General features: G+C 46.6%; 1 protein-coding gene across 1 annotated transcript in view; it reads right to left on the reverse strand.

The window, feature by feature from the left end:
• Positions 1 to 223: 223 nt before the first annotated feature.
• Positions 224 to 27,413, reverse strand: part of LOC119957958 (cytochrome P450 2C15-like) — a 52,344-nt gene continuing 25,154 nt past the window's right edge. The window contains exons 4-9 of the mRNA XM_038786188.1: positions 26,477 to 26,637; positions 19,574 to 19,750; positions 19,116 to 19,257; positions 12,086 to 12,273; positions 7,503 to 7,644; positions 224 to 559 (exon numbers count right to left, since the gene is read on the reverse strand). Of these exons, the coding sequence (XP_038642116.1) occupies positions 378 to 559; positions 7,503 to 7,644; positions 12,086 to 12,273; positions 19,116 to 19,257; positions 19,574 to 19,750; positions 26,477 to 26,637 (992 nt within the window). The 3' untranslated portion in view covers positions 224 to 377. The remainder of the gene's footprint in view (positions 560 to 7,502; positions 7,645 to 12,085; positions 12,274 to 19,115; positions 19,258 to 19,573; positions 19,751 to 26,476; positions 26,638 to 27,413) is intronic.

The following is a 27,413-nucleotide window of genomic DNA, read 5'->3' on the forward strand; positions in this document are numbered from 1 at the left end:
TCTATCCAGGCCTTGCTCTGGGAATCAGGAATTCATCTGTAATCATTTAAATACATGAGTAATTTAAACCCTGCTGCATTGTTCTCTGTGCAGTATTATAGAATTTTTCATTATTAGATTAACTGAACGTTTGAAAATTAATTTGAAAACTCTCACTCATGATGATGTACATCTATGTAACAGCCTTTGATTTGCATTTTCCATTCGTGTTTTAGATTTTTGAAATCAAGGCGTAAAGTTGTACTTCAGATTGGAGGGCATTTTTTCTTTGAAATGAAAATACTGATTTTAATGCCAAAATACTGATTTTTCGTATCTGGAATTCTGATTCTATTGGAAAAAGCTGGCAGCTCTGTCAATTGATGACCAAGTTGATTTTAGCGAGAAATTACATCGAACTCATAATCATTTGGCACAACCGAGAAACCACTTATGACTGGTGAGATGTCAATGTTCTTGCGGTCGATAACAGGGTTGAAGACAAAGCTTTGCAGCAGAGTAGTCAAGAAAAGAAAGAGTTCCATTCGAGCCAAGGATTCTCCCGGACAGATTCTTTTCCCTGAAAGGTTAATCAAGAAAAAAAATTCTGAAATTTGTTGGCAGTATTGTGTTAAAACTGGATGTGGTTGTTGCCTCATGACCAGGGTTCTATCCCAGCCCCGGGTCACTGTCCGTGTGAAGTTTGCACATTCTTGTGTCTGCATGGGTCTTGCCCCCACAAACCCAAAGATGTGCAGGGTACGTAGAATGGCCACGCTAAATTGTCCCTTAGTTAGGAAAAAAAAAGAATTGGGTACTCCAATAAAAAACAAATAATATAACTGGCAATGGGTGTGTTCAAGGTGTTAAGTTTCAAAGTTTTGAAATTCTGACACTCCTGCCTGTCTACAATGGAGTTCCCTCTTGGCATCCTATCAATCTGCACGGGATTTGAATCTTAACCATGAGGTGAATGGTCATTTCCTTACCCACATACTCAATTTCCAGCAAATTACACTTGCTTATTTGTGATGGAATCCTACAATGCTTGGGAATATTTATTGATATTTTCACTGTTTAAATCTAACCCTTTCTGCCCTCCACAAAAGTTCTCACACCCAACTAAACACAGGAATCATCGTGCCCTTTGGGGATTTGATTATCTTGTTCCTGACTTAGAGTCATAGATGCTTACAGCATGGAAACAGGCCCTTCGGCCCAGCTTGTCCATGACGGCCAGTTTCTATCTCTAAGCTAGTCACACTTGCCCGCTTTTTTAAAAACTGCTTTTTAAAGGACAAAATTGTACCCACTTCCATCACTGCCTCTGGCAGCCCTTTCCAGATGCTCACTATCCTCTTGTGAAATAATTTCCCTCTGGCCTCTATTGTATCTCTCACCTTTAACCTATGTCCTCTAGTTCTAGACTCCTGTACCTTTGGGAAAAGGTGTTGACTATCTAACTTATCTATGCTCCTCATAATTTTATAGACCTCTATAAGATCACCCCTAAGCCTCCTGCACTTCAGGGAAAAATGTCCCAGCCTATCTAGCCTCTCCTTATAACTCACCATCAGGTCCTGGTAGAATCCTCGTAAATCTCTTCTGCACTCTTTCTAGTTTAACAATATCCTTCCTATAATAGGGTGACCAGAATTGAACACAGTATTCCATGTGTGGTCTTACCAATATCTTGTACAACTTCAACAAGACGTCCCATTCCTGTATCAATATTCTGACTAATGAAACCTAGCACGCTGAATGCCTTCTTCACCACCCTGTCCACCTACAACTCCACCTTCAAGGAGCTATGAACCTGTACTCCTAAATCTCTTTGTTCTTAACTCTCCCCATCTCTCTCCCACATCACTCTTTTACCCTTTATGTATCTGTAAAAGCTCTTTGGATTTTCTTTTGCCTAATCTGCCAAGGAAATCTCATGTCCCCTTTTTGCCCTCCTGATTTCTCTCTTAACTCTACTCCGACAAGCCCTATACTCTTCAAGGGATCGACTTGATCCCAGCTGCCTATGCATATGCCTTCTTCCTTTTGACTATGGCCTCTATATCCCGAGTCATCCAGGGTTCCCTACTTCTCAGAGTCATCCAGGGTTCCCTTCTCAGAGGAATGTGCTCCCCTTGAGCCCAAGTTAACACCCTTTTGAAAGACTCCCATAAACCAACTGTCCCCTTGTCTGTAAACAGGCACCCCCAATGAACTTATAGTACCTTATAGGGCCTATAATACAGTCGATCTCACCCGTCTTATTTTTCAGTTCTACCCATATAGACTCAGTGGACGAACCCTTGGATACATCCTCTCTCTGTACTGTCGTGATGTTGTCCCTTATCAGAAACAACTCACCGTCCTCTCCTATCTCCTGGTCTATCTTTCCTATAGCATCTGTACCAGGCAGCATGGTAGCATAAGTGGATTGTACTGTGGCTTCACAGCACCAGGGTCCCAGGTTCGATTCCCCACTGGGTCACTGTCTGTGCAGAGTCTGCACGTTAACCCGTGTCTACGTGGGTTTCCTCCCACAGTCCAAAGTCCTCCGGGTGCTCCCGTTTCCTCCCACAGTCCAAAGATGTGCAGTTTATAGAATATAGAATATTTAGAACAGTACAGCACAGAACAGGCCCTTCGGCCCTCGACGTTGTGCCGAGCAATGATCACCCTACTCAAACCTTTAGGTGGATTGGCCATGATAAATTGCCCTTAGTGACCAAAAAGGTTAGATGGGGTTATTGGGTTACGGGGATAGGGTGGAAGAGAGGACTTAAATGGGTCGGTGCAGACTCATTGGGCCGAATGGCCTCCTTCTGCACTATATGTTCTTTGTTCTGTACCCCAAAACATTGAGCTGCCAGTCCTGCCCCTCCTTTAGCCATGTTTCAGTAATAGCTATAATATCCTCCGGGTTTCCTCCGGGTGCTCCGGTTTCCTCTCACAGTCCAAAGATGTGCGGGTTAGGTGGATTGGCCATGCTAAATTGCCCGTAGTGTCCTAAAAAGTAAGGTTAAGGGGGGGTTGTTGGGTTACGGGTATAGGGTGGATACGTGAGTTTGAGTAGGGTGATCATTGCTCGGCACAACATCGAGGGCCGAAGGGCCTGTTCTGTGCTGTACTGTTTTATTTTCTATGTTCTATCCCAGTCCCATGTACCTATCCATGCCCTGAGTTCATCTGCCTTGTCCGTTAGGCCTCTTACATTGAAATAAATGTGTTCAATCTGTTTCTCTGCCTTCCACTTTTCTCCTTACTGGCTTTTTTTTCTGTCCCCTCTTTACTACCCTTTGACTTCCTGCATTGGTTCCCACCTCCCTGCCATATTATTTTAAACCCTACCGAACAGTGCTAGAAACCCCCCCCCCCCCCCCCCCCCAGGAAAATTGGTTCCAGTCCTGCGCAGGCATAGACTGTCCGATTTGTAATGGTCCCAGACCTGGTTCCAATGCCCCAAAAATCTGAATCCCTCCCTCCTGCACCATCTCTCAAGCCAGGCATTCATCCTGTCTATCCTGTCATTCCTACTCTAACTAGCACGTGGCATTGGTAGCAATCCTGAGATTACTACCTTTAAGGTCCTACTTTTTAGTTTAGCTCCTAACTGCGTAAATTCAGCATCCTGTTTTTTCCCTCTATCTCCAGTTATTCTCCCAACCAGATGTTAAGGTGGTGGATAGGATACCAATCAACCCAGCAGCCTTGAGCAGGAATATGTTGAACTTTTTAGTGTTGCTTGAACTGCACTAATTCAGGCAAGTGGATAATATTCTATCACTTTCCTGATTTGTGATTGTTTAAAGGATTTGGGGAGTCAGGAAATGTTTTACTCATTGCACAATACTTGGCCTCTGACCTGCTCTTGTCGCCGCAGTATTTATATGGCAGTTCAGTTCAGTTCCTGGTCAGTAGTGACCCCCAAATGGCGATGAATGCTATGGGGAGGTGGTTAAACTTTGTGTTGTCAGAGACGGTCATTGCTTGGTGCTTGTGTAGCCAAATGTCACTCGTCACTTATCAGCCTATGTCTGAATGTTGTCTGGGTCTTGCTGCATGCAGTCTGCCTCATTATCTGATGAGTTGCAATTGGAAGTGAACTCTGAACATTCAGTGAACATCTCCACATGAAGTCTTCAAATGGGAAGATAGTTACCCTGAGAAACACCCACAGCAATGTCCTGGGGCTGAAATGATGAGCTTTCAACAACCTCAACTGTCATCCTTTGTATAACTTCAGCGAGTGTAGTTTCTTCCCATTGATTTCCATTGACTTAAATTTTAATAGGGCTACTTGAATTCACGGGCACAATCAAACGGCCACGCTGTGCTGGAAAAACAGCTGGTCACCATGCAGCGTGGCCAATAAAAGCTGGGAGACCCTGCTCCCGGGATCTATCCAGCTCGCGGAGCCCTTCTAGGTACAAAACAATTTTGCGAGACATTGCGAGATTGTGGGCAGGATCACTTTTTGGCAAATCTTCACATTAGAGAGAGGCAGCTAGTCTCACTCTAATGTGCAGATTCCCAAGGTACCTGAGGCTCTGGGATTCATTCCCTTCGCCTCAAGAGACCTCGGGCGAGTGCCGATCATCACTGGTCCACAAACAGTGACCAGATGGAACGACACTCATGGGGGTCTCAAGGGATCGGAGACCCCCAGCTGCATGACCTTTGGGCAGGGTGGTGCCTGGCTCTGCTGGTGCCACCTGGGCAACCTGGCAGTGCCACTTGGGTGTCAGCCTGGCACTGCCGATGTGCCCAGGTGCAGCTGGCATGGGCACTGCCAGGTTGGCATTTTTGTGCACGCAGTTGAGCCAGGGGTGCTCCCATAGTGCGTTTGGGCTGGGAGGGAGGCCAGGGATCGCTTTGGCGGTCTCTCCCTACACTGAGGAATTCCGGCGAGCGGAGCTCACCACTGTGCAAAATGGGCTATGTGCAGCCTCGGCTGCGCGTTCCCCATTTAGGCCCATGCTACAAAGCGAGTCACGTTGAATAGCCATGTGTTTCTCGGCACTGCGAGCACCGGGAAACATGCAGCTAAATGCATTTGCTATGGGACTTTGTCCCCTTTTGGGAGAATCGTGCCTCATAAATGGTCAAATGCTGCCTAGGTGTCTTAGGTAGACACTCTGGGGTGCGGTACGTTTCAGCGCCGCCGTTTCAGCGCAGCTGTTTCAGCGCTGCCGTTTCAGCGCCAGGACTTTTCAGCGCCAGGACATTTCAGCGCCAGAAAAAAAAAATTCTCCAATGTTGTCATATAGTTATGACAGAATTTGTTTTGGCACTAAGCAATTTACAAATCTGTAAGTTCATAAAATGAAATAAAACTCAAGTGTTAACTAAATGTTTTTATTGTAAAAGATCCACTTATAAAGATCCAAAAACAGTACATTAAAACAATTTACAAATCTGTAAGTTCATAAAATCAATCATTAAAAGGAAAGTTCATTGGACATTCATTGGATATTCATTGGAAAAAACGCATTTAGTTTGTTAAATTGTGCCCTATTGAACGAAGGTAGTCAATTTCATTCCTGCTGCCATATTCGGAAACAATTTTCAATATCCTCTCATCAGCTTTTCTATATTTAAGTAATTTTAATTGAGGTTCATTGCCAGCTAAAAGTTTCTCGAAGTGCTCGTCTCTTCCCTTTTGAACATGCTTAAGGACATCAATGAACTTCCAGATAGTTGGGTGTGACATTAACAGTTCACTTTTCAATCTCCTGTTGGCCGCCTCAGCATAGTTATTTGTTCTGTCATCCCCATCTAATGTTCTTTGATACATATTCCACATCTCGGTAGGAAATAAAGGACTTAGTCTGCCTGCTCCTCGGCGATTAGGACGGCCGATATAATTGTCTTCGAAATAGTTTAAAACCGGAATTAACTCCTCCAGTAAATTACCTGCTAAAGAATCCACGTGACTGTCAAGGTCGTCAACTGGCACAAAACATAGGGCAGTTATCATTTTCGAATGTAATGCAAAATCGGGATACAGACTCAGTATATTTTGAGACAGATGAAAAAGGCAGCCTCTTACTTCTATATTGGGGAAGGAGTCTTTCATGGCAGTAAAAGCAGCGCGTTCAAAATCACAATTGATAATGGCAGGTCCTGCATTTGTAATCATCTCTTTTACCATCGCAAATAACAGCATATAGGTCGCATACTGTTTGTTTTGTAAAAGCGCGTACAATACAGGGTGAACTCCGTTATTTTTCCTAACCATGATGATATAAACTTGATAAAATAGGTGTGGTGCTACCGCAAATGTTCTGTCAGCATACCAAGTCGTGGAAGTTGCCATGTGTTCTAACCAACTCTCTCTCCCAAATATAATAATCCGTTCGTTGTTCGTACCACTATCCTTTAAACAGAAATTTTCCTCGGTTTCTGGGGTGGGTTTATACATCATGTATTCATGAGGTAACTGAAGCTCTTGAATCGATCTTGGATTATCGGGGACCTGATTAACTTCGTCTCGTTTTCTACGAATAATTTTTCGCATTGCCTGCCTGTTTGGTAACTGTGCCATACCTGCCACGGACATTTTTTTCAATGCACTTGTTGATAATCGTATTTGGAGGCTCACAAGTCTTTTCAGCCCGGTCTCTCGCATCAGTTATGACCTTTTCCACTTCGATAGCAACTGCAGATGGGGGATGAGTATGTTCGTTGATCTTTTCGATCACCTCTCTTTCTAACGTATGAATGCGGGCCTTGCACCTACCATCCTCATGGCATCGCCAAAACTTAACTTGCTTTTGTTTCTTGCTTTCTTTGTCAAAACGATATATAAAACCTTCATGAAAGAACTTCTCTCTGCCTCGCTTGCTTTTCACTGATTCAGCCATGGGTTTAAAGATATGGAACTTACCAAATTTACCAAAAGAAATTTACCAAATAACTAAGTATAAAAACTTCTTAACTAAACTCTAACTTTATCTAAACAGTAATCATAATAAAACTCCAACAAAATCTAAAGACAACCAAATAACTAAGTGTAAAAGCTGGTATACCTGTGCCATACCTGTGACCATACTCATGAATGATTTCTGAATGAATGAGCGCTGAAACGTCCTGACGCTGAAATATTTGGCGCTGAAATATTTGGCGCTGAAATATTTGGCGCTGAAATGTCCTGGCGCTCAAACGGCGGCGCTGAAACGTCGGCGTTGAAACGGCGGCGCTGAACTGTCCCATTCCCGACACTCTGACCTCTGGAATTCAGCTCTTTCGTCCATGTTTGGACCAAGCCTGTAACAAGGTGTGGAGCTGAATGATCCCTGAGAGACCCAAACTGGTGTGCAAAGTGCCCCTTGTTAGCACTGTCGATGATAACTGAAATTTTACAGGAGGAAATTATTCCCTAAAATCGTGAGATTGTAACCAAAATCTCTGCATCGTCTGGCTTGGTGTAATTGTGATTACTGTTTTGAAGTTTGAGGTTAAAATGTAATGTGGTAGAGTAGAGAAACTGCATGAGAAAATGTAACAAAGGAAAGAAACTGTACCTGCGGAGAATGCCATAAAACTTTCGCTCTTTTTGAAGGACCCATTCTCATCAAGAAAATGGTTTGGGTTAAATTCTTCTGGAGTCTCCCACTGGCTGGTGGCTTTCAAAACAGAGGAAAGCAGAGGAACCACATTTGTGCCCTAAAAACAAAATTATGAAATCAGACAAGAGAAATGCACATCAGAATTTCACTGGAGTGCATTACAACATAGCAACATCATGATCAAGTAACATCAATAAACAGTCAGAATAGCTCCCAGGGAGCAAACACTGAAAACACCCAACAAATCAGACATCAGAAAATGCAAGCTAACTTCTCCATTGCAGAATCTTCCTCAGAATGTAAAGATTTACTGATGAACAGCATTTAGAGAGCAACAGAATAGGGGACAGACAGGACAAAAAATGCACAACAACAAACTAGAAAATAATTAAAAGTGTAGTCAACATTGTGGTGAATAGGAAATCAAATAATAGAAAAACAGCACTGAACCTAGAATAGTTAATAAAGAATAGAACAGTACAGCACAGAACAGGCCCTTCGGCCCTCGATGTTGTGCCGAGCCATGATCACCCTACTCAAACCCACATATCCACCCTATACCCGTAACCCAACAACCCCCCCTTAACCTTACTTATTTAGGACACTACGGGCAATTTAGCATGGCCAATCCACCTAACCTGCACATCTTTGGACTGTGGGAGGAAACCGGAGCACCCGGAGGAAACCCACACACACATGGGGAGGGCGTGCAGACTCCACACAGACAGTGACCCAGCCGGGAATCGAACCTGGGACCCCGGAGCTGTGAAGCATTTATGCTAACCACCATGCTACCGAATAGTGGAATGGAAATCATAAAAATCTAGACAAATAGAGCAGGCTGCAAGAGTAGGAGAAATACGTTGTTGACAGCAATGTTGCAACTACCACAATAGCACAGTTTTATTAGTACATGGTGCTTTCACACCCATCACTCCTCTCCCATCATCAAGAACTCATACCTATTCTACATTGACAGTATAAACTAGAAGAGTAACTGAAAGCTGTGTCCTGATGTATAGACAGTGCTAAGACCAGAGAGCTGGAAAAAAACAGCACTGTTCCTCAGCTAACATTCTTGGAACTGTGTAGAAATTCCAAGCAGAAATCAGAGTGACGCTGGGGTAAAGAATTGAAGTGACAGTTCTTTGTTACAAGAGGACAGAATGAAGGTGTCTGACACAGTGAGGACCAAATCTGCACTCAATATTCCAATGCCGAGGAGACAATACAATATACAGGTTGCAGAGGTACATGTGAATTGCTGTGGTACCTAGGAGGGCTGATTGTGTCCCTGGACAGTGGTATGGGAGGACTTGGATGGAAACATGTTGCATCTCCATTGCCAGGTATTAGGAATGATGAAGGAGTGAAATAGGATATCACAGAGGAAAGTTCCCTTTACAATGATGAAAGGGGAGGTGAAGATGGGGCACACTTGCATCGGAGGTGGCAAAAATGTGGAGGCTAGTGAGGTGGATTGCAGAAATGGTGAGTTTCTATTATTGTTTTGAGATTGGGTGAGGGTAGAGCAGAGAAACAGGATGGACTTGGCTGAGGCTTTCACCCATGGTTGAGGAGAATGGAGAACATTTTAAAAGCTGATGTAAAAGCTGACAACATGAGGGCAAATTGGATGATGATGAAGAATTTGGCTGAATGGAATGAAATCCTCGCAAGGGATCGAATAGAAGGAATATAATCCAGCTACTTGTGGGACTCTGAACTTGTCCTGGATGCCAGTGGAAAGTTAATTCAAAAGATAAAAGAGCCAATCTAGAAAATAAATAGATCACAGTGATGTAATAGGGGAACATTTGAACCAAAATTAACAAAGACTTCCTACTATACGCTTATACAAGAGAAGAATGAGATTGTGGATGGTTAGGCTTGGTTGTGATACCAGTGAAACAGCCTGCTACCATCGACCATTGCAGTCCTTACATGAAGTCCTTACATGAAGAATGCACTGTGAGCGCGAAGATGAGAAATGTTTAAAATCCTGAAAACCACATTGAGTGAGTCTGGTTAATGAATGGCACCTGGTGGAACAAACATGCAAGCTTCACTCAGTTGTTAGTGCTCCTAGTTAGAAGGTGATGATTCAAGTCCTATTCCAGAGTGAATTTGAAAGAACTGTGGGTTGCACAGTAGCACAATGGTTAGCACTGTTGCATCACAAGTGCAAGGTTCGCTACCCAGCTTGGATCACTCTCTGTGTGGAGTTTGCACCTTCTCCCCGTGTCTGCGCGGGTTTTTTCCAAGTGCTCCGGTTTCCTTCCACAGTCCAAAGATGTGCAACTTAGGTGCATTGGCCTTGCTAAATTGCCCTTAGTGTCCAAAAAGATTAGTTGGGGTTACTGGGTAGCGGGGATAGGGTGGAGGTGTGGGCTTAGGTAGGGTGCTCTTTCCAAGGTCCAGTGCAGAACCGATGGGCCGAATGGCCTCCTTCGCACTGTAAATTCTTTGATTGCATGAACTGACGCTCTTGTGTACGATTAACAATATAATTTTAGAGCAAGTCCAATATCTCTACTTGTTTGGATCAGGTTTTCAATAATGATGACATGCTCTATTGAGTGGCACGATGACACAGGGATTAGCATTGCTGCCTCACAGCGGCAGGGACCCAGGTTCAAATCTGGCCTTGGGTGACACTCTTTGTGGAGTTTGCACATTCTCCTCGTGTCTGCGGGGGTTTCCTCCGGGTGCTCCGGTTTCTTCCCACAGTCGAAAGATGTGCATGTTAGGTGGATTGGCCATGCTAAATTGCCTCTTCGTGTCCAGGGATGTGTAGGTTAGGTTAAGAGGTTATAAGGATAGGACAGGGAAGTGGGCTTGGGTGGAATGCTATTTCAGACAGTCAGTGCAGAGTCAGTGGGGCGAATGGCTTCCTTCTGCACAGTAGGGATTCTATATGAAAAAGTTCTGTCATTCAATTAAATCATGGCTAAATTATACATCAGCTCCATCTTTCACCCTTTCTTGAAAATTTAATTAACTCAGTATCCACATCCTTTAGGGGAGTTAATTCCAGATTTCCATGATGCTAAGACCACAAGACATAGCAGCAGAAATAGGCCTGTGGCCCATTGAGTCTGCTTGGCCCTTCAATCATGGCTGATATGTTTCTCTTCCCCGTTCTCCTACCTTCTCCCATGACCCCTGATCCCCCTAATAATCATGATCCTATTTGCTAAAGATTGCTCTCTGATTTCACTTGTATATGGTCTAGCTCTAATATTAAGTCTATTGCTCCCTAGTACTAGCAGAGGATATTGTTTCCATGTATCTGTGCTGTTGAATACCTTCTCATAATGTAAAATTACCTCCAGGTATTCGAGTCAATACTCCTCCCTCAACAAAATTAACCATCAAGAAAACAACTAGTTATGTGTCTCAATACTGGCAAGGAATATCTACTACAATTTCCCAAATAACAACAGTCGTAGCGTTTCAAAAGCAATTCCATAATACAAATCGAGAGGGATTTGGATAGATTAAGTGAATGGGCTAGGGTCTGGCAGATGGAATACAATGTTGACAAATGTGAGGTTATCCATTTTGGTAGGAATAACAGCAAATGGGATTATTATTTAAACAATAAAATATTAAAGCATGCCGCTGTGCAGAGAGACCTGGGTGTGCTAGTGCATGAGTCACAGAAAGTTGGTTTACAGGTGCAACAGGTGATTAAGAAGGCAAATTCAATTTTGTCCTTCGTTGCTAGAGGGATGGAGTTTAAGACTAGGGAGGTTATGTTGCAATTGTATAAGGTGTTAGGCCGCACCTGGAGTATTGTGTTCAGTTTTAGTCTCCTTACCTGAGAAAGGACATACTGGCACCGGAGGGTGGGCAGAGGAGATTCACTAGGTTAATTCCAGAGCTGAAGGGGTTGGATTATGAGGAGAGGTTGAGTAGACTGGGACTGTACTCGTTGGAATTTAGAAGGATGAGGGGGGGATCTTATAGAAACATTTAAAATTATGAAGGGAATAGATAGGATAGATGCGGGCAGATTGTTTCCACTGGCGGGTGAAAGCAGAACTAGGGGACATAGCCTCAAAATAAGGGGAAGTAGATTTAGGACTGAGTTTAGGAAGAACTTCTTCACCCAAAGGGTTGTGAATCTATGGAATTCCTTGCCCAGTGAAGCATTGAGGCTCCTTCATTAAATGTTTTTAAGGTAAAGATAGATAGTTTTTTGAAGAATAAAGGGATTAAGGGTTATGGTGTTCGGGCCGGAAGCTGAGTCCACAAAAGATCAGCCATAATCTCATTGAATGGCGGAGCAGGCTCGAGGGGCCAGATGGCCTACTCCTGCTCCTAGTTCTTATGAAAGGGAAAATCTCAGCAAGTCTGGGCTTTGACAAAGAGTGATCGGACTCGAAACGTTAGCTCTCTTCTTTCCCTACAGATGCTGCCAGACTTGCTGAGATTTTCCAGCATTTTTCCTTTTGTTTCAGATTCCAGCATCCGCAGGAATACAATTGCTGTTTTGACATTATGAGGAGCTATATAAAGGTTTTGATTCCAACCTCAGGAATCAGGTATCCTCTGAATTCTACATCTTTTGTCACAGCGTGTGGAAGACCCATGGGAGCAAGGTCGATGTATCGCTGAACTTCATGTATAACGGCATCTGTATATGGCATTTTTGCTCGATCTTCAACAGTGGGTCTTCGACAGGATCCAACAACTTCATCAATCTCTCTATGAATTTTTTCTGAAAGGACAAAGAAAGACCGCTTTAAATTGTTAAATATATTTCATTTACAAACATCATCAATGTCGTCTGTGACACTTTGCACATTGTGGCCTGTACTACTACTTCACCTGACTGCCAGTGTATTTGATGGTCTTTGCCAATTACAAGATACTGGTTCAAGACTACTGGAGAGTTAGAGCTTATTTAATATATTTTCACTTAGAAACCTGCCGTAGAAATCAGTGCCCATAATCCAAGATTAGGCACACACAGTTTGGCTCTTCAAAGCCTGAAGATTTTAGGATGAAAAACAAATTGAAGGAGGTAAGGAATCGTATAGTTTTGGGATACTGGAAAAGTCATCATTTTTGAAACCAATGGATGAGTCTTGACTTTGACACAATGAAGGTCCAGGGATGAGCAAGATTGCAGAATGGAGGGTATGCAAATTGAAAGGAACAAGAAGAGAAAGTTCAGAGCCAGTCACCATAGAGGTATTGATAAATTTAGAAGACACAGATGATTGTGATAGTGAACAGCGGTCAAACGCTGGAGGCGAGGGAAGAATAACCTGCCAAGTGATCATCTTTTTCTTGGAACCTGTCTAGGTGTGAGAATAGGAATTTCAGTGTTCAGGTAAATCAACCACACAATGTTATTACGCATGTGTAGCAAGTGATTAGGAAGAGAAATAGAATGTTGTTATTTATTGCAAGGGGAATGGAATATAAAGGTGGGGAAATTTTGCTACACTTGTACAGTACATTGATGAAACCACACTTAAGTACTGTGGGTGGTTTTGGTCTCATTTAAGAAAGGATATGATTGGAAGTACTGCGGAAGGTCCACTCGACCTATTCTTGGGACGAAGAGGTTATCTACTGGGAAAAGATAGTTTAGATTCGGCCTGTATCCATTGCAATTTAGATGAATGAGATGTGATTGTATTGAAACATAAAAGATCCTGAGGGGACTTGACGGGTTGATGTTGGAAGGAAGGATGTTTCCCCTAGTGTGAGGGGACACAGTTTAAAAATAAGGTGCGTGATTCTTCATTTCAGAGACTATGTGCTGACGCTGGTACTGAATAGGTGGACTTCTACTAAATTAGTGCCGTTCCTGGAGCAATTCATCAACCTTTTGTGGGCTAGCACTGGTACTTATGTGTCAGTGGGGATTGACACTCGAGACGCTGACAAGCCGCAGCCTCATATTAGCACTCTGTTCCCCACACGCACACATCCCAGCCAACAAGATGGCAGCACATAGAGCAGCACCCTTGTTAACAAACGCTGATCTCTGGACCCTACTAAATGCCGTAGAGGAGAGATGGGAAACCCTCTACTCTGGTGATTCCTGCAAAAAAGATCTGCTAATTCCTGCAGGGGGCTAGCAGGGTCCCAGAGTAATTAAAGCAGCTCTAGCTGCGGACACTGGCCCCCACACATCTGGTTTTGAGTTCGCGCATGCGCACGAGCCGGACCGCGGTGGCAGATTTAAAATGTAGACACCCCCGATCGGCCGCATGCCCGAAGATCTGACCACGCGGATATTAACCCCGGTCGCCTATAAGGCCCCCCCTGGTGTCCAATCCCCCCTAGCCCCCACCAGGGTCACGCCGCAGCCGCCACGTGAGCATCCCGACCGGCAATAGCAGGTTAGTTCCATGCTGTTGGGAACTTGGCCGGTGGGGAGCGGAGGATCGCTGGGCGGGCCTCTGTCAATGAGCCCCCAGCCATGCGGCGTACTCTGCTATTAAGCTGATTCTTGGGTCCTGAAGAATTGCCGGAGCGCATCAGGCCCATTATTGGATTCTACGCACCTGCGCAGAACGCAATTTCGGCGGGGGTCTGCGGAGAATCCAGCCCTGTGCGTTTTCTGGAATCCCGCCCCCCAGGAGAAGGCTGCCCACATTCGCCGGTAGAGTGAAAAGACTGCAGGGGGATCGCCGGACCTGCGGCCCCTCACCGCAGCAAAGCAGGGGCACTGTTCCTGGTTGGTGGGCCTGGAGAGAGGACAGTCGCCAAGTTGGAGGTTGGCATCGGGCAAGCAAGTGAGACTCCGCTGAGTTGCAATTCCCCACGGCGCGTGTGCCCACATCCGCACCCTCACTGCCCCCACCACCATTTCCATACCATCTCTCTCCACCAGCACCCCAACCCGCAACACAATCATGCGTCATGTCTTGTATCTTGCAGGATCCCCTGCCGATGAGTGGGATCCTTTTAGTGTCCCCTGACCCAACTACAACCCCAACCCCCAGTGGATAGCAGCAAGCGAAAGGACACAGACAGCGATGCGAGCTTTAGAACTGCAGCCAGAGACACCCTGGATTACCAGTCTGGGTGACACCCCCCCCCCCCCCCCCCCCCCCCCCCCCCCCCTCCTGTCCCTGGCGCATCTGATGGCCAGTGGGCAGAATAGAGCAGCACCATGCCACTTGGGTCTGCCAGTCAGCAGCCGGGCCCAGAAGACAGCAACCAAAGGGAACCCAGGTCACAAGACAGGAATCGCAGCAGGCCGCCTCCACCCCTGATGTTCTGCCTGGGGATCTACCTAGATACATGGTTAGTTCCCGAAAGGCCAGAAATGTGGACACCAGTTAGGTGGCATAGGTGCAGCATGCAGTATAGTGTTCGAGGCTAGGGCACAGACCTGTATACATACATTCACCATTTGAAAAAATTAAAATCGCTTATTGTCACAAGTAGGCTTCAAATGAAGTTACTGTAAAAAGCCCCTAGTCGCCACATTCCGGCGCCTGTTGGGGGAGGCTGGTACCGGAATTGAACCGTGCTGCTGGCCTGCCTTGGTCTGCTTTAAAAGTCAGCGATTAGCCCAGTGTTCTAAACAAGCCCATTTCACAATAAACACATATTCACAACTTTTAAACCTGTCTCGGTGCTCTGTGAGGTGCGTGTGAGGGATGAGCTGGGCTGGCCAGAGGGGGTGCTGAGGGTGGCTGGTAAGATGGGTGGAGGGTGGGGTGGGTTTTGGCCAGGGAACCCAGTTCAGTCAGTATTCCCCACTCTTGCGCTCCACCCTTTCCCTCTCCATTCCATAACCCCCTGTCTCCGTCACCCCAACGGTTCGGCGGGACCATGTGATGGTATGGCCAGCTCGCATGCCACCTGACCAGTGGAAAGTGATACTGTGGGCAGGAGTCAGACGTTGTCAAACAGTGCGGACCACCATTGCTCATCGCAGAGCGGGTCATCATCACCCCCATCCAATAAACCAGTCCGCTGGTACTGCCAACACAGGGCCCACACCCTAGTGAGGCAGGTTGAAATCTAGGAGGAGGTTGCAAGGGGGTGGGGTTGGTGCAGTGGAGGTATTCATGGGAGGGGGTGGTCGACCATGTGCATCTCATGAGAGTGGGGTGGGATGTCTGTGCAGCTGGTCAGATGCCCTAGTTGGTGAACCATGCGGATTGGCCGTGAAGCACACGTTTAGCGGCCTCCTGTGCCTGCCGAGCTCCATGTCCTTCCCATCCGCATCTTCCTTGTCAGATGAGGCCTGGAGTGCATCCTCCTCCCGCTGTCGCCCCTCGGCAGGGCGATATGGAGATCGCAGACTCTCCTAGCACTATACTGGAGGGCTCCTCCAGTGAGTTCCAGGCACCCGAAGCTCCTCTTTAGGATGCTGAAGCATGTCTTGATTACGCCGCAAGTCGCTGCATGGGCCGTTGCATGGCCTCCGGATTGGCGTCATCAGCCATGACTGCAGGGAAAACTGTCGCCCAGAAGCCAATCCCTCAGCCTCAAAGAGGTCAGGAATTGTTTGTGCCAGGATGAAAGCATTGTGCATACTGCCCGGGTATTGGGCGCAGGTGTGCACCTCATGGTCGCACAGCAGTTGCATGTTCATAGAGTGAAAACCATTTCAGTTTGTGAAGATAGCCGGTGCTCATAGGGCGACATGCACCCCGTCGATCAATAGTGCGGCGGATGGGGTGATAGAGCATAGGGTGTCCTTATATGCCGCCGACTTGCTGCTGTATGCGTCGGAACCGAGTGCGTCGATAGGAGGAATATTGGAGTTACTGCAGGTATTTGTGTCTTTCTCGGGGTACAAGCTGAACTTGGACAAGAGTGAGTATTTTGTGGTGTCTCGGCCGGGGGTGGGGGCAAGGCTGGGGGGGCTGCCATTCCGTAAGGCAGGGACCCACTTTAGGTATTTGGGGGTGCAGGTTGCCCGGGGGTGGGGAAGGCTTCGCAGATACAACATCACTAGTTTGGTGGGGAGAGTGAAGGCCGATCTGGCAAGGTGGGATGGTCTCCCTCTGTCACTGGCGCGTCGGGTACAGGCAGTTAAAATGAATGTGATGCCGCGATTTCTGTTTATTTTTCAATGCTTACCGATTTTCCTGCCAAAGTCATTTTTCAGGGAGATTGAGGGAAGGATTACCTCGTTTATATGGGGAGGGAAGGTGGCCAGAGTGAGGAAGGTGCTGCTACAGAGGGGAAGGCAGGCAGGGGGTTTCGGTCTCCCGAACCTGATGTACTACTACTGGGAGGCGAATATGGAGAAGCTGCGGAACTGGGTCAGAGGGGTTGATTCCCAGTGGGTCAGAATGGAGGAGAGTTTGTGTAGGGGATTGGGGCTGAAAGCACTAGCAACGGCCCCGCTCCCGATAACTCTGGGGAAATACTCAGGGAGTCCGATAATAATAGCTTCATTGAAAATCTGGAGGCAGTTTCGCCAACACTTCGGGTTGGGGGCAGGGTCAAGGGAAATGCCAATTCGGGAGAACCACAAATTTGGACCAGGGATGTGGGACGGAAGCTTTCGGAAATGGGAAGAGAAGGGGATTAAGACTCTAAAAGATTTGTTTCTTCGGGGTCGATTTGCAGGATTGAGGGAGCTGGAAGCGAAGTATGGGCTGGAGCGGGGAGAAGTATTTAGATATATGCAGGTTCGGGACTTTGCCAGGAAGGAGATACAGAGCTTCCCGGAGGAACCGGCCTCCACATTGCTGCAAGAGGTGCTGGCGGCAAGGGGACTGGGGAAGGGGACAGTGTCAGCGGTGTACGGAGCTATGTTGGAAAAGGATAGGGACCACTGGAGGTGGGAGGAAGAGTTGGGAGAGATTATAGACGAGGGAGTCTGGTGTGACTTGCTCCGGAGAGTGAATGCCTCTACCTCGTGTGCGAGGTTGGGGCTGATACAGCTGAAGGTGGTGTACAGGGCACACCTCACGAGGGCGAGGATGAGCCGATTCTTTGAAGGGGTAGAAGATGTGTGTGAGCGTTGCGGAGGGACCCTGCTAATCAAGTTTGTATGTTTTGGTCCTGTCCAAAGCTAGAGGAGTACAGGAAGGAGGTGTTTAGGGTAATTTCCAAGGTGGTGCATGTGAAGCTGGACCCGGGTCCCCGGGAGGCCATATTCTGGGTGTCAGACCAGCCAGGGTTGGAAACGGGTGCGGAGGCAGATATCTTAGTCTTCGCCTCGTTGATCGCCCGAAGGCAGTTCCTGCTGGGATTGAGAGTGGCCTCTGCACCCTGTGTCCTGGCGTGGCGAGGGGACCTATTGGAATACTTGACCCTTGAGAAGGTTAAGTTCGAACTGAGGGGAAGCTCGGAGAGGTTCTACAAGTCATGTGCACTATTTATTATGCACTTTCAAGAACTGGATAAAATCGAACATTAGTTGGGGGGGTGGGTGGGGGGGGGAGGGGGGCTATGTATGTTAAAGATGGCTATGGGTAATCCCTGATTCCTTTTTTTTGTCATTTGTTTATGTTAACATGCGGGCTGATGTCTGGGGCATGGTGGGAGGATGGGATTGTTGTTCTTGTGAGGTTTGAGATATTTGTTGTTGGTTATTGTTTGTTGTTGATGGGTCTAAATTTGGGAGAAAAATTGTGAAAAAGGAGGAGAATAAAAATATTTCATGCATCCCGTCAATCACCCCCTAGACCCTGGCATCTTGGCAATGGTGGTGAACCCGCTGCCCGGGAATCCTGGTGGACTCGGTCCGCATTGAATTTGATTATATTGTGCTGACCGGGCATATAGGGCCGCCGTGACGGCGCGGATGCACTTGTGCACCAAGGTCTGTGAGATCCCAGACAGGTCCCTACTCAGCACCTGGCAGGAGCCGTGGTATAAAAGTTCAGGACAACCATCACTTGACGGCCACCGGGAGCGAGTGTCCACCCCCATACGGTGCTGTGTGTGCCATGATCTGGCAGATGTGCCGCATTGTCCCCCTGCTCAGCTGTAGTCTTCGACGGGATGACCGGTTCCGACTGACTCTGCCGGTACACACGAGACCTCATGCAGTGTCTCCTTCCCATCTCCTCCATGGAGTGTTGGGCAACTGCCTCTCCATCCTCACCAACAGGTTCCTGTTCCTCTAGGGCAGACTCCGCTACTGCAGTGTTCACCCCGAGCAATTCCAGCTCGTAGAGCCTGAGTGCATCGCACAGGACTGCAGCAACTAAGATGAAGGCCACAATTCCTGGTTGGATTCTGAAGTCCATTGTCTGTGTGGGGTGGAAGACATGTTAGCATGGTGTGTCCCCTCGTGCCCAACCAGGTCCAACTGGCTACACGGTGGCCCCTGCATGTCGTCTGTTCCCAGCCCACCACCACCAGAAATACAGCTCACCACTTCTGCCTTTTTGGCAGTTCTGACAGCTTTAGGTGGGATTCAACATATCAACATTTATATAAAGCACAACACTTAAAAAGTCCCAAGGCCTCATGTTGTAACAAGCACTTCCCTGTCCAGCCCCCAGGTTAAAATTAGATTCTGGATTCTGAAATGAGAATGTTCCATTCTCCCAACACTATAATCCCATGTGTTGGACTGTTGAAATGCATCCTCCAACCTCTTATAGTAATGTTGCTTACCCTGAACTTGTGGATACTTTGCCAGGATCTGGATAGCCCATTGCAGTGTCGTGCTGGTTGTTTCAGTTCCAGCCAAAAATAAGTTCATTATTGTCCACAACAAGTTCATGTGAATGAATTCTGAATCATGCTTGTGTTCCTCCTGAAACAAATCAAATCTACTTTTAAAATATTATCGACCTTATGTTGTGTGTAGTCACTTTCAGATTTCTTTTAAAATACAGGTTGTGCTATTAATCAATCCATATGTTACATTTTTTAGCTGCTTATATATTGGTGTCAACGGGACATTTGCGACACTAGTTCCCAAAATGCTGGTCTTGTTTAGCTGGTGTCAACCTTTGTGTAAACCTGTTGGATTCACCACATCAGTATCCAGCCAAACCCCTCCTGACCTTAGGGGAGCAGGTACGAAAATTGAAACTGTACGAATGTAAAAAGAAAACTGCTTCCAGTACCTCCTCCATCTTGATGAGGAAACTGTCAATATAATCCCTGGGAAAATCTTTCTGCAAACTTTCTTTATGACTTTGAACCATTTGTTTTATGAAATTCAGCAAATGTTCTGCATTTTGGAATTGCTTTTTGTGAAGCCCAGGCAGGAAATCCACGATCGTCGGGAAGTTATTGTACAGCTGCAAGGCAAAACAAAATTTATTAACATTTATATTTCTGGTCATATGGTGCCGTTGGATGGGATTTACCGGCTGTTCACACCGACGGGAAATTCCAGTCCCACGCCACTGGGAAATCTGTTGACAATGGTGGGACCAGTAGATCCCACTGTCAGGCCGCCTCCCCGCCAAAAAACACATGGTGGGATGTCCTTAAATCCCATCCATTAGGTTGGTGTGGACTCGGTTATCCTAAACGGAACAATGCATGAAAAACTGTTTAATCTCCTGGTCTCTCGCCGAACCAGAGAGACCAAGAGAGTCTTTGATTCGATTCTTGGTCTTAGCTGAGCCAATAAGAGCTGGCACTAAGCTGGGAAAAAAGGACGGGCAGCACGGTGGCGCAATGGATGGCACTGCTGCCTCTCAGAGAATCGGGTTCGATCCAGGCCCCGGGTCACTGTCCGTGTGGAGTTTGCACATTCTCCCCGTGTCTGTGTGGGTTCACCCACACAACCAAAAAAGATGTGTCCAGTGGGTGACTTGGCCATGCCAAATTGCCCCTTAATTGGAAAAAACAAAATTGGGTTCTCTAAATTTATTTTTAAAAAGCTGGAAAAAAGGCTGATGTTTCTAAATAACAGGGAAAGACCGGGTGGGAGTAAACAAGCTCTTAAATTGCAGAACGAACATAGCGTACAGGACACACGTATGGCACCCAGTCAGAGATGTGGTTATGATATTGGACTAAAAATCCAGAAAACCTGGGGCTGGATTCTCCAATCCTGGGGCTATTTCCCCGTGCTGGCGTGGGAACGGTGGCGATTTACCCCAGAAAAACTGTCGCGAAACGGCCATCGATTTCCCCGTTTTGCTGGGAGCTAGCAGGGAGGCAGCGTCGAGCACCCGGCTCTAGCTGCCGATGCGGCCCGGAGAATTGCGGGGTCCGTGGTCGTGCATGCGCACGGCGGTACTGCTTCATGGCAAAGGCCGCTCGCGGACCCGACCTTCAAAATAATCCCCCCCTTCAGCCGGTTTGTGCGCCTCCACAGTGCCCCCAGCCCCACATATATCCTCCTCTGCCCGTGGATCGGCCATTCCCCGACTGGCGGTGCTGGATTGAGTCCGCATCTGCCACGCCAAGTTTCCGACGGATGAGACCACACGTGTCCTTTGCCGTCGGGAACCCAGCTGGTCGGTGGCGGATCATTGTGAGGCGGACCTCAGGCAATGGCCTGGGGCCATCGATATGGCGCACACTTTTGAGGGGGCAGAGCATCGCGGAAGCGGCCCCATCCCGATTTTCTCTGGAATTTGAATTCCCAGGCGTTCGCCGAATGCGATTTTCGGCGTTAGCGACCTGAGAATCCAGCCCATGATGTTTAGGGAGCGATTTAATGGAAAGAAACAGAGTCCCGTTTTGGGAACGTTTAGCGAGTGTTTCCCAGTGCTTGCGGAGCTCAGAATGACCCCACAGTTCAATGGGATTCTGACCCTGCTATTAAACCGGATATTAAACTGCAATTATACAGGATTCTGCTTCTTTTCTGGGGAGGAATGCCCCGTCCAGGTCGCACTTTGACTAATTTCCAGGTGGCGCTCAGATCTCGCAAACCCCCACTGCAGCCTCAGGACCCTGTCAACGTCTCAACTTACTCATTAGGGAGCCGTAACCCTGCCGCATGCAATCCCTTAAGGGAAGGGCACCCCGACCCGCATGGGCAAGATGGCCACCTGGCACTTTGGCACTACTAGCATGGCATGCTGGCAGTGCCCTTGCCAGCCTATTATTGCCACTTGGGCATTCTGCCAATGCCATGGTGGCAACCAGGTGGTGGTGCCAGTCTGGCAGTGCGAAGGTGTCTGAGTGGCATTGAGGTGCCAAGATACCACTCTGTCCAAAGCGCGGCCACCCAAGGCCTCTTAATCACCTGGGAGACCCCTCCAAGTGCTGGTACGCCTCATCCATGTTTGTGGAAACCAGTGCTAAATGGTGCCACGGGGAGATCTCCAAGGTGAGGCCGTGGGATCCTGCGTATTAGTTAACTTGTGCGTGGACATATTCAAATGAGACTAACAGCTCACATGAATATCCAAATCTAGATCCCGCCCGTTGAGGATGAGATCCAGATCACAATGCCTTTTCGAGATCTCATTAGAGATTGCGAGGCATAATGAGCTTCGTTAATCTCTTGGGAAACATCTTGCGAAACTTAACGTCCTCGTCGCGCCCCAAGTAGTTTGTGATGAGGCCAGTGAATTGCGCCCCAAATCTCACTATAGCAGTTTCAGTGTATGTTCATTCCGGATATGAAAAACAGATGTTTGGATTGTTGTGAACACCTTACTGGCTTAAAATGTCCGTTCAGGAAGGAAGGATATTATCTATTCCAATGTGATTGACCACCCTCTGCAGAGGCCTGGCAAGCCACTCTGCTGTTTGATCATGAACACCATCCTGCGAACCCCACTGCGGCCTCAGGATGCCCCAACTTATTCCCCGGACCCGGTTATAAGCAAAACTGAAGCGGGGGAAATCCATCAAAGAAAGTCGTTCAATATTGGTCTGAGGATTCGGATGACCTACTGTAGTTTTTACCTCACCACTATTCTTAGAATTTCCCTCTATACCAGAAAAGGGTCAATATATTCTAACTGGTGATTCAAACTCCCTGACTCCTATGCAGACTTAAGCGGGTGCTATTTGGGTCAAACTAATGTTTCAAGTTATCCCCCGGCATAATCCGTATCTTCAGAGAAGAATTTTATTTACTTACCACCTAGTAGCTTACCTATGGGTCCGGCTTGCTAAGTAAAGTAAACTTTCAAAATGGTAATAATAACCACTCTTTCAGGTTATCAACTTGAACTTAACTTTATTTTCAAGTTAAAAAAGATTAAATTACTTTTTTAGAAAGGTATAAAAGATCTTTTCTTGGTGTGACCAGTTGCAGACTTTCAAGTCTTTCTTGTCAATCAGTTTTCTTTAACTTTGGCTCTTCTGCTCATTTCACTGGGTTGCTCGGTCTTCCAATGTTGCTTTCCCATCAACGAGTAAGGTTCTCTCTCTCTCTGAGTTCTCTCTGAGTTCTGGTAGTTCCTGCTCTGGTATCTAGGTTTGTATTATCTTTCTAACAGTTATTAAGTTTTTATGGCTTTATCATAAAGTAATCTGTATTTCACTTGGATTACAAAAAGTATCTTTGATCTAAACATTAACCCTTCTTGGGATCTTTCCCTGTATCCTCTCATGTTTCTCTCAGACCAGATATTGCCAGACTTCCATGCTTCAAATGACACATCTTTCCATATTTTCAATTATACTACGGGACTGCTTAGAGTCAGTGGACTGGTCAGTATTTACAAACTCTGTGACCAGCCTGAACGGGTATTACTGACTTCATTAGTAAGTGTGTAGAAGACTGTGCCAAAGAAGCAAATCCGCGTGCTTCCCAACCGGAAGCCCTGGATGAACAGGGATATTCGCTGCTTGTTGAAGCCTAGGTCTGAGGTGTTCGTCAGGCGATCCTGACCTATACAAGAAAGCCACATATGATCGAAGGAGATCCATCAAAGATGCCAAAAGACAGAACCAGACCAAGCTCGAGTCCCAGCCTAGCCACAGGGACCCCCGCCGACGATGGCGAGGTCTGCAAGACATAATGGGCTACAAGATGAAGGCATGTAAAATCGCGGCTCCAACACAACCCTCCCTTTGCGCAGCACTGTAACACAGTGGTTAGCACAGTTGCTTCACAGCGCCAGGGTCCCAAGTTTAATTCTTGGCTTGGGTCGATAAAGAGTCTGCACTTTCTCCCCGTGTCTGTGTGGGTTTCTTCCGGGTGCTCCGGTTTCCTCCCACAGTCCAAAGATGTGCGGGTTAGGTGGATAGGCCATGCTAAATTGACTTTGGTGTCCAGAAAGTTTAAGTGGGGTTGCTGGGTTACGGGGATAGAGTGGAGGTGTGGGCTTGATTTTGGTGCTCTTTCCAAGGGCTGGTGCTGACTCTATGGGCCGAATGGTCTCCTTCTGCACTGTAAATTCTATGATGAGCTCAACGTATTCTATGCACTCTTTGAGCAAGAGGTCAGCGAGAACATGCCCTCCACCCCAGAAGCCTCGGATGGACTTGTATCTGAGATCACCACTGCAGATGGCAGAGCAGCCTTCTCGAAGGTCAACCCATGGAAAGCCACTGGCCCGGATGCGGTATCCGGACAAGCACTCCGGTCTTGTGTGGATCAGCTGGCGGGGGTATTCGTAGACATCTTCAACATCTCTTTACGACAATCTGAGGTCCCTATCTGCTTCAAGAAGACGAAAAGCTGAGCAGCGTGCCTGAATGACTATCGTCCAGTGGCTCTGATATCTGAAGTGTTTCCAAAGGTTAGTCACGGCACAAATCAACTCCAGCCTCCTGGATCGCCTTGACCCACTACAGTTCACCTACCGCTACAACAAGTCCTCAACAGATGCCATCTCCCTGGCCCTGCACTCAACCCTGGAACACATAGATATAAAGACACCGATGTCAGACTCCTATTTATTGACTATAGCTCAGCCTTCACACCATTATTCCTATGAAACTCATCTGCAAACTCCATGAGCCTGGGCCTCGGCTCTTCCCTCTGCGACTGGATCCTGAACTTCCTAACCCACAGCCCACAGCACCTCCTCCACGATCATTCTCGACACCAGTGCCCCACAAGTTGTGTCCTCAGCCCCCTACTATACTCCCTGTACACCGATGACTAAGTGCCAAATTCCCCTCCAACTCGATTTTCTAATTTGCTGATGACACTACAGTAGTGGGTCGGATCTCAAACAATGATGAGACAGAGTACAGGACTGAGATAGAGAATCTGGTGAACTGGTGCGACCACAATAATCTCTCGCTTAATGTCCATAAAACAAAGAAGATTGTTATTGACTTCAGGAAGCGTAGAGGAGAACATGCCCCTGTCTACATCAATGAGAACAAAGTAGAAAGGGTCGAGAGCATCAAGCTATTCGCCCCATTGGGTCTGCACCGACCCTCCGACAAGGCACTCCATCCAAGCCCACTTTCCCGCCTTTTTTCCATTTACCCCTTAACTTAACCTGCACATCCCTGAACACTTAAGGGGCAATTTTAGCGTGGCCAACTCACTTAACCTGCACATCTTTGGTCTGTGGGCGGAAACCAGAGCACCCGGAGGAAACCCACGCAGACAATGGGAGAATGTGCAAACTCTACACACACAGTTACCCGAAGCTGAAATCCAACCCGACTTCCTGGCGCTGTGATGTGACAGTGCTAACCACTGTGCCGCCATGTCGCCCCAGGTGATGCTCTTGTTCTGAATATTTTATCTTTTAATGAAATTGAAGTTATTTATGTGGATTTATAGTTAAGGAAGAATTATGAGGCAGCACAGTGGGCGACTGTCTGTGCGGAGTCTACACATGGTCCTCGTGTCTGCGAGGGTTTCCTCCGGGTGCTCCTGTTTCCTCCCACAGTCCAAAGATGTGCAGGCTAGGTGGATCGGCCATGGTCAATTGCCTCTTTGTGACTAAAGGTTAGATGGGGTTATAGAGATTGGGGGAAGTGAAGTGGGCCTGGCGTGGGGTGCTCTTTGGGAGAGTCGGTGCAGACTCAATGGGCTGAATGGCCTCCTTCTGTATTGTAGGGATTCTTATTTGACATTACGATCCTCATAAAGTAACCCTAATACCCTTGGCAGGAGTCTGATTCTTCCTTTTTATAACTTTATAACTTCTACCTTGTATATATGCATTTTTGAAATGTGATCAACCTGAACAAAACTAAGTGAAGCCTGACAAGTGTAGATAACCTCTGTTGATAGGTAATAGAAATAGTTGAAAACTTTTACTCAACAGTTTAGGCAACACCAGTAGAGAGAAAAAAACATTTCAGATCTAAAGGTCGTCGGTCTGCCTGGACTACTGAATACTTCCAGCATTTTCTGCTTGTATTTCATGTTTCTAGGTATAAAAGCTCAGGAGGACGGAGAAGGTAAATTAAACAACATTTAATTCGAAAACATAAAGTCAAAGGCCCCAACGTGGCTTCGAGCTCACAGACCTCAATCGGGACGACTGGCAGTGCCAACCCCATTCCAGGTTGGATTTTAAAGGGTGAATGTATGGGCCCCACTAGGCGGACCTCTGTTCACTAGCAGGGGAGCTGGTATTCTGCGAGTCTAACAGAGAGATCAGTCGATGTGTCCCTGTGGGACCTGTGAGGGGTATAATACCAGTATTCCCAGTATTCTGCCTTTATAGGCATTTTTTCTGCAGTGTCTATGGACGGGATTTCCCAACCCTGCAGCATGTTTTCCAGCGGCGGCTCACCAATGGCCACAGGCGGGATCTTCTGCTCCACCAATAGCGTTTTGCATTGTTCACCGGTGAACCCACCACGGGGAGGCCGCCATTGGCAGGAAAGGCTGGAAAATTGAGCTCTATATCTTTCTTTCTTACTTTATTGCTTAATCCAGAAATAGAAAATGAATAGTCGACCATTACCGTCAGATTCCTTTCTAAACATTCATTTTCTAATTCAGATCATTATTTATCCATTTAAATTCAAGTTGTCATTTATTTCCAAGTTAAATAATCAATTTAAATCCTTCTGCAAATCTCTAGCTGCTCCTCGCTCTGCCACTCCCATTATTTGAGCATCTTCTGCAAGTGTGACAGTTTAAGTTAGTTTCAGTCACATTATGACCAAAGAAAGGGAAATACCTGTATCCAGGGAGTACTTAAATTTTGGATATTTTCCGCAATCTTCCCCATCAATGTGAGAAACCTTTTATCTTCATAATCAAACCGGTCTCCAAAGACGATGGAACAGATGATATTAGATGCTGCGCATCTCAGCAGATGGTTTGGGCTAAGTGGGGTATCTGATATAATTGAAAGAGAAGATCAGTTAGAAAAGTCTACAATGTTACACAAATAACAGAGGAATACATTCATATTTCATAGATATTAATATTCAGAAATATGTAAGTAAACAGTGGCCAGAAAATTGGTTTCATTCCAGTTTCAGGGCCAAAATAGATAACTGCTCAGTGTTCCCGCTGGATGTCTGAGACTTGTTTGAAATTGGGCCTCGGAGCTCATCACCATGTTTCTGGCGAGTTACAGTTGAGCATCCAGAGGCAAACCTTTTTGTCTCCACTTTGTGCCCGAAAACAGGCACAATGAGGCCCAATTTCCTCCCAGTGACAATTGGCTTTTGGATTAGGGGAGCCGCCATATCTGAATTTAAATCTGTCCTCTTTCAGTGTCCATCTACCTGCATTCCCAGTCAGGGAGGGTATCACTGGACTCAAATTAGGGTCAAGAAACTGATTTTACTTCATAAACTTCCAATGGGCTGAAGCGCACTGTAGAGATCCCACCAACAGCCAGCTGAGGCCAACCAAGATCAGGGGATTAAACCTGGAGCATTTCTAGCATTTGCATTTCAGTCACTTATTGCTATTAATAGTTGAGCTATCTTTTTAAAAAATAAACATATATTGAGGTTTTATTTGGCATTGTAACGGCAGCAATATAAACAATGTACATAAAAATATAAACATAGTGCAAATACCTCCTCCCTCCCCCACAGGTCCCACCATTACTTAACCCCCTACTCTACGCTAACCTACCACTCTCCCCCCCCTGCTGATGA

The sequence above is a fragment of the Scyliorhinus canicula genome, chromosome 27, assembly GCF_902713615.1.
Source record: "Scyliorhinus canicula chromosome 27, sScyCan1.1, whole genome shotgun sequence".
NCBI classification, from domain to species: domain Eukaryota; kingdom Metazoa; phylum Chordata; class Chondrichthyes; order Carcharhiniformes; family Scyliorhinidae; genus Scyliorhinus; species Scyliorhinus canicula.